Source organism: Culex quinquefasciatus, chromosome 1 (genome assembly GCF_015732765.1).
Source record: "Culex quinquefasciatus strain JHB chromosome 1, VPISU_Cqui_1.0_pri_paternal, whole genome shotgun sequence".
NCBI lineage: Eukaryota > Metazoa > Arthropoda > Insecta > Diptera > Culicidae > Culex > Culex quinquefasciatus.
Window position 1 is genome coordinate 94,026,345 of NC_051861.1, and position 8,064 is coordinate 94,034,408.

The 8,064-nt window shown below is 38.3% G+C and overlaps 1 protein-coding gene across 1 annotated transcript; it reads left to right on the forward strand.

Annotated features, from left to right (window-relative positions):
* The first annotated feature begins 1,355 nt into the window (after nt 1–1,355).
* Nucleotides 1,356–2,219, forward strand: LOC119770706 (protein TonB-like). Its single transcript, XM_038266052.1, has 4 exons — nt 1,356–1,632; nt 1,720–1,741; nt 1,791–1,921; nt 2,002–2,219. The coding sequence occupies exons 1-4, from the start codon at nt 1,356–1,358 to the stop codon at nt 2,187–2,189; spliced, it is 618 nt and encodes a 205-aa protein (XP_038121980.1). The 3' UTR covers nt 2,190–2,219.
* The last annotated feature ends 5,845 nt before the right edge of the window (nt 2,220–8,064 follow it).

Consider the following 8,064-nt stretch of genomic DNA (forward strand, 5'->3'; position numbering starts at 1 on the left):
GAGTTCCATACAATTTTTTTTGCAATTCCAAAAAACACACTCTGAGTGAAAAGTGTTACTTTTCGAAACAAGTGCTGAAAAGTTCAACTTTTCAGCACCCATTTGAGTGCTGAAAAGTGAAACTTTTCAGCATTTATTTTGAAAAGGGGTGCTATTCGATTCTGTTATTTTTGGTACAGAAAAGTAGGCTATTTCGTCGTTCAAGAATGATAGGAAAAGTAAGTAGTTCACGACGGAATTGCAAAAAGAACTTTTCAGCACTGTTTTTGACAAATAAGCCATTCCGTCACCATAGAATGACAGGAAAAGTAAACACACTAAGATTTTTTACCGTTCTTTGTTAACAAATTACCGAAATCTCTCTCCTAAACATAGATTTTAAGTAAATTTAAAAATGTTTTGCAGTCACAACACCTCCCTCTATTCCTTTTTGCCTTCCTCACCTTACTGAGGAAAGGCTATAAAATCACTCGAAAAATGAACTTTTTAATTAGACCTCCTAGACCTACCTTCATTTGTACATATCGACTCAGAATCACCAGCTGAGCAAATGTCTGTGTGTTTGGCTGTATGTAGACATGTGTACCGAATCAATGTCACTGGAATATCTCGTCACTGGCTGAACCGATTTTGACCGTATTGGCCTCATTCGATTTGTCTTGGGGTCCCATACCTTCCTATTTAAAATTACACAGAATAATGAACTACTTCAAAAGTTATACTAAAAAAACTGTTTCATACAAATTTAAAATTATACAAAAAAGGGTGGTTTTTGAAAGATCATCTATGATGTTATATATCAATAGCAAGCGTTTCAAAATTCCTTTCGAATAGCACAAGAATTTTGATGATCCGGCAATCCTAACTTAAGTTATTATAATTTAAGTAAAATTTACATAACCTTTAAGTTCTAGGTCGATTGTCGTGAATCGTCACTGTTTGTGAAAAGCGTTGCCTCTTTTGCTTTATGAGAACTCTGTTTTTACTTGAGGAAAAGTCTACAAATAGTATGTATCTTATCAATTTCGGCATCTAATAAATTTTTGTATCCTTTAAATGCAAAGTTGGTTATTAAATTTGAATTACTTTATTTCAATTCAATTTTAAAAGTTTAATTTTATCAAAAGAAATTGATAAATAATTTTAATAAGCCTTATAAAAATCTGTGATGCAGGATGAGAAAAGTCTGTATTTATCTTTTACCTCTAGAACTGGCATGACTGTTCGAGAGCTAATCGAATTTCAAACGTCAAACCCTTCGCATCAATGTTGTTGTTTATGTGTATACAAGAAAGTTGGAGGAAAAGTTGAGGGAAAGGCATCGGGCATAAAACCGGTCCGAATAACAGCAGTTTATGAATAATACCAGCTCCGGAACGAGAGTAGATCCTGCTGCGCGACAACCAAGAACCAGACGGGAGGATGAGCGGTTCCTGACAGAATCGCCCATAAAGTCAACGGACATCAACTACATGCTGTACAAGCAGAAGAACCTGTCCCCGGTGTGGTTCTCAATACCATTGGAACGACCTGGGTTGAACTCGAATGGCGACACGACCACGACGCTACAGGAGGTAGCGAAACGTGCAGAACCAGAGCCAGCGACTGAACCGGAACCCGCTACGGAACTAGGTAAGATGCTTTTGTGTGTGTCGCGTTGATTTACGTAGCATTTGGTTTAAACCACTAACCCGTTTGAACCACCTCCGTTGTCCATAGAACCGGAAAGCATGACCAAGCCGTCCTCAGAACTAGGCTCTGAACCTACTTCGAACCAGAACCGCATCCAGAACCCGAGGTGTCTTCAAACCGGAACCGAAAAGCACTTTCGAGTCGGAACCATCCGCAGAAAATACCGCGGGGCTAAGCTTGGAACCGAAGGTGGAACCCAAAACGAAGAAGACCAAGCGTGCCACCGGAGGTGAGAGTTGTTTGCGTGTAGTTTTTGAGTGTTAGTTGTCTGAACATCTTCCAGACTCTTAAATGATCATTCTATTTTAGACTCTCGTCTACCAGCGAGCGAACCCGAGCCAAAAGCCAGTAGCAAGTCGGATCTGACCGCCACCGGAGGGTTCGAGAAGGACGGCACCATGACGATCGTGTTCCGCTGCATGCTGGCGGCCAACGCTGGGCCGAGGAACCATCCAAGTTCACATATCAGGGACCAACTTGATAGGCTGCGGTCGTAAAAGTACTCGATGGCGATGCTCAAGGCAAACTTCCGCTTAATGAAATTAAAATTTGAAAGTAGTATGTGATATTACTGTTGGCAATTTTTTCCTATGAAATAAATTTGAAAAAAACTTTATTCAAATAAACTGGATTATTTACACTAATTTGTGAAAAGTTCGTTGACGGTCGGGTCCGCTTTTGCCACTGGCCGACCATAAAGTTAGGAGATTTTCTTGAACTTGGAGGAGTGATTAAGTGGTTGTATGATTAAAGTTCTTTCTGATGTAAGAGTATATTTTGTAAGAATTTGAGGAAGGCATCAACCACCTTAAGGTGGATTAAGTTACGTTTTTCCGATAACGCTACTAAAGTCAGCAAAGCGTATCCGCTTTAGAGAAGCAAAAGAACTCACTTTCGACACTTGATCTCAAAACGAGGAGGATTTCGTTCTCCTCTCATAAAATCATCCTAGCACTAAATCGCCTCAAAATTGTTGGGAGAAAAATGGAATCGAATCGATTCTACGTGCCCGCACCGTGTCATAATCCTCTTTTTCTTTCTGAAAAAAAACAGTCCACAACAGGGGGGTTGCCTTCCCGTAAGGGATAACGGCCCTTCCAGCAGTGCGATATCTGTATCAGCTCGAGGAAACAAAATAATCGAAAAGTTATTTATAGGGATTTAAAAGACATTTTCCTCGCTGGTATTCCAACGTTTTCCTTTCTCTAGGGAGTGGGTTTTCCCCCTTTTTATCCAATCCACAACTTGTGCGCCTACCCAAGTCACAGAACTGTATTTATTGAAAAATGATTACCTCTTAACCAAGTATGGCCACAACTGAGGGGGAGCTGTAGGCGGGAAGTTTCGCATCGCAAATCGTTTACCATTTTTGGCAATGCATATAGATAAATTGAAATATTGTGCCCATCATGGAAGGTTTTCCTCCCCTCGCAGCAATGTCACTGTTTTTTTGTTTGCAGGGAAAATCTAGTCCGGAAATTGGGGGATTATGGTCGCTCCCATACACGCAACAGTGAAACTCAAGAATGGCCTCAGATTAAGATAAACTATTCAAAGTTAAATTGGGTTGAAATGGCTCGATTTATCTTTGAGGGTGCGATAAAGTCACTTGCAGACAGCAAACTGTCAAACCCAGCTGGGCAGTGCCATCTGTTGGGGATTAGCACAACTCAGTGTTGGAATTCGAGCGAGAAGAAGGAAAGCATTTCCACTCGCGAGCGAGGGAGAGAACTTGTAGTACTTTTCTCTTCTCGCTCGCGCTCGCATTTTCGTTAGCGTTCTCGCTCTCGCCGCGAGCGCTCGCGAGCGCCTCGTGCTAGCCGTTCGTCCCAAGCTTGCAATTTGTTTATTAGGCTTATGAATACGCACCAGGCGATGGTATAGAGGTGTAACTTCAATACTTGTGTTGTTTTTTTTCGTTTCTAACACGTTCATCTTCTCGCGAACGGGCAGTTCTGGTCCGCGAGCTATCCCGTTCGCGAGCGGAGGAGAGCACGGGCAATCGGTGAGTTTCTCTCGGCAGCTCGAGACTCGCGGCGAGAACTCGAGAGAGAGAAATTTTTCTCGCGAGAGCGCGATAATACCAACACTGAGCACAACTAACGAAGGCCGGACCGTTCTCGAACTCGTCGAGGGTTAACTTGGCACGAATTTGTTCGTAATCCTGCTTCCTGAGTGCCAAACGAGCACACAAAAAAAACTTCCCAGCACAGCAAAAGTGAAATTAATGATCGCAACCAGTGCAAAATTCCTGCCAAATGGAATAATCCACTACATTACACATACTTTCAATAAGCGAATAACTCGACGAGTACTCGAGACTGTAGCGTTGGGCGCTCTCTCGTTTACTCAGCAAATGTGTTGAAGTCAGTGACAACTATAGAAGGTCAGGTTTGAAATACACTCAATGCGACTTTAGCAACATTTCATCAAATTTGTACTTCTTAGAAGTCCCAAAACTAGTACAAATATCAACCAGTCAGACCTCAACTCAACCTCATTGGTGCACACCAAACGAGTAGTGGCAAATCCGCGGAAGCCACTTGCTCGAAAAGGAATAATTCGAAAATAATTACAGTTTAATCCGACCTTCCGGCCACTGCGAAAAAAAGATAAACACATACCGGAAAAAAGCAACACAAAAAGTACAACGAGTGCTCGAGACGGCCAGGATTAAGCAGAGTGCGTTTGATTTTCGTGTTTTTTTTTCTGTGAACTCTCTGTTGCTGACATGCACGGAACGTTTTACTGCTTTGTTCGGGAAAGCCATAGTGACTATGGAACCGTGAAAATTGAGGTCTTTTGATCAACATTTGCGTATTAAGCAAAAGATGTTTTTTCGTGCCTGACGGGGGTCGTTCTCTGCCAACTAGCACAGTTTGCCCGAACCCCTCTTCAAAACAGACATGTTTTTCAATAATTTTTAAAAATTGGCAGAATAAAGTCTCACACTAAACCCTAACAGACTTAATCACCGGTGTGCCTTTCGAGCGGTGGTGCTATAGAAAGGACGTGTTTAAGCGAGTAGATCATAAGAAAATAGTTGTCTAATAATTTCAAAAGATTTCCATAATCTCCGTTGTCTCGTACGGTTAACTGAGTAACTAACCCTTGTTCCCCATCAAACAACAGTTTCGTTACAATGAAACGAGCCTGTTTATCAGCACGCAATTAGCACCTTCAGAAAACTCCCACGGAAGCTACTTCGCAGGGTCCACCAGAGCAAACAATGTCACTGACTGTTGAATCGCCGCAGTCAGTACGCCATGTCTGCACCCATGTTAATCAACAGCAAACCTGTCAACGGCCGCAGCAGCTCACAAAGTATCATCCGCAGCGAAAACTTATTTAGAGAATCACTTTGCAAACTTATCTCCGTCATCATCATCGGTCCCCGGAGGTCCCATAGTCCAGATGTAAGCGATGATATTTGCATTAATGGCAATTAACACTTACTCACCTTCACGGGAGGAATGAGCAGGAGCGTGGTGGGGGGGACATTCCTCTACGTGGCCTCGAGATTGACGACGAAGTCCACGTTGACGCAGGCGGTGTTGACATCTAGCACCCTGGACCAAGGTGGAGGCCACAGACAAGTAAAGTAGTCGTGGGCTCAGCTTTTTGTAAAATTAATTAATTGTGAACCGATGAATTTTATTTTACTATTTCTTTATGAGCAATTTTCTACTAAATCGGTATTTAAAAAATATATATATATATTTTGTATTTTTTAATCCGGCTGAAACTTTTTTGGTGCCTTCAGTATGCCCAAAGAAGCCATTTTACTTTTTGTCATTAAAACTTGATTTACAAAAAAATACACTTTATTAATTAATTTTTATTTTTTATATTTTCTAGGGGAAATCAAATGTCAACTTTTTAGAATATCCAGAAAATGCAAAAAATCTCTTTCTGAGTTATGCTTTTTTTAAACAATGCTGATTTTTTTTTTCAAAAAAATTTGACTTCATTTTTCGATGTAAAATCAAATTTGTAATCAAAAAATAGTTTAGTGAAATTTGTTTTCAAGTCAACGTGGCCATTTTTAAGATAAGTTTATTGATAATAGTCGTAATATTGAATGATTGTCCCTATTGAAATGTTAGTCTTGATTTAAAAAATGAAGTATTGTTTTCGAAAAGATCGGAAAATTTTACGAATATTCCATAACTTATCATTGAAAATCCGACCATTAGTTGCTGAAATAACGACATTTTAAAATGGTGGGTTGTTTGGGTGATACCGTAAACCGGGGTGACTTTGATAGGATTTCAATTTGTTTTTGGAATAATTTCCAACAGGTAAGGTGAGGCCACACAATGTCAATGCACATTTTTGGAAAAAAAAGTTTTTTCAATTGTGTGTAGAAAAATAGTTACGTTAAAAATGCTTAGTTTAAATTCCGGGGAAACTTTGATAGTCATAGTTTTTCATGTTAAAATCATATTAAATTTGTTCAAACTTTACTTGTACGTTTAATGTACCATCACTAAAGTAACTGATATAGTCTTTATGAGGAAAAAAATCATTGTTTATATTTTGTAAACATAGTTTATTAGCTTTTTAACAAAACACATATAAATTTTAGGTAAAATTGTTCAAATGTCAGAATTTTCCCTGAAATTTGTTAAAACGAAGCACGAATCTCAAGTTTTCACATTTTACATGAAATTTGTTCAACTAAAATTGCCTATAAATTCGGAATTCTTTTAAGATGTGTTTCAAAAATACATATTATTTATTATTTACAGACTTATTTAACCTTTTCCTAATGAAAAATTGTCCAAAGAATCCGAAAATGCATTCCGTTTTCCGATTCAAAATCATGTTCATTGAGAAAATCATGACACTTTGAGAAGTTTAAAAAAATGACTTTCATCAACATTTTCTTAACTTTAGTTAACTAACTTTTTAAACTTTTCAAAATTTTATGAAAAGTTGTTCTTGAGATACTTTGAACACTTTTTTACCACAGTCAGTCAGTATGATTCTAAACCATTCGAAAAAATCACGATCCTATCAAAGTCACCCCGTTTTACGGTACTAAGAAAACATTAATTACCTTGATTTAAGATATTGACATGGGGCTAATTCTTTACCAACTCACACGAAATTATTACACTCTAAAAAATAACCCTGCAAAGTTAGAAAAAACATGAAATTTGAAAATGAAAAACTTTGTTCTTAATTTAAAAAAGACTCTAATGGGTCAATGTTGATTCGAAAAGTACATAAAATTTCCCTTTAAATGACATGTTCCAAAAAGTTTACAGTCGAGTAACGGAAAATGGCAGATTTCAAAACTTTTTTAGTGTTTTTTTTTTCGATGAAAAATACGTTTTTTCGGAATTCTGAGTACGCCATTATTTCGGGCGTGTGATTTAACATAAAAAAAAGTTTTATTGACGCAAAGTGACATTTAAAATCTCAAAAAAAAATCATTTTCATCTTTTTTTCGGTGTTGTTCTCATTCATACCTATAACTATGCTGAAGACACCAAATTGATCAATAAATTCCTTCAAAAGATACAGATTTTTGAATTTTTGTACATAACAAGCCTTACCCGACAAACTTCGTTCTGCCTTTTTTTCGTTTGTTGACGTTTTTTGATTTTTTGCTTTTTCAGCCTCCTGTGATCAAAGTATGATTTTACTTAACTTTCTCCATACAATTTTCCGATGCTCCGGAATTGGTCCCAGAGTGGCCAAAGTGGGAATTTTTTAGCATATAAACCTTCTCTGAGCTCATACGAACCCAACGCAACAAAGAGCACCTCGATCCGACGTTTCGTATTAAACTGATTCGCGTTCGAACAAAACCGTCGAAATTTTTTATATCTAGCAAAACAATGCCAAAGGGCCGTTGTGGGTTTGTAAACAAAGAGTGTATCTCTTTCATGCCAGATGTAAACATCCTCTAGCGTGAGCAGGACACACTCTTTGTTTACAAACCCACAACGGCCCTTTGGCATTGTTTTGCTTGATATACAGCAATTCCATTTGAAAAGAGCCTAAACGAAAAAAAAAAGTTCTCCAATCGGGCTCAATTTTTTTTTCTGGGGGTTCCTCGGCCAAAATAATTAGACCCGTATTTTTTTGTTTGGCCATTAGGGTGACCTACATCTTGCTAGGGTGGTTCGAAAAATGGCAGTTTTTGTCATTTTGCGCAAAAATCACTTTTTTCAAAAAATCATATCTCTGCGCCATTTCATTCGATTTTAGCTGTCTTAGATGCAAAAGAAAGGTTATGAGTTTGGCTATTTGAGAAAAATAGTAAGAATTTCCAAAAATCTAGCTTAACTATTGAAAAAGTCGTTTGAAAACATAAAATGGCGTTTTGACCGTGTCTGGACTAAAGAGCCTATGTCTAAA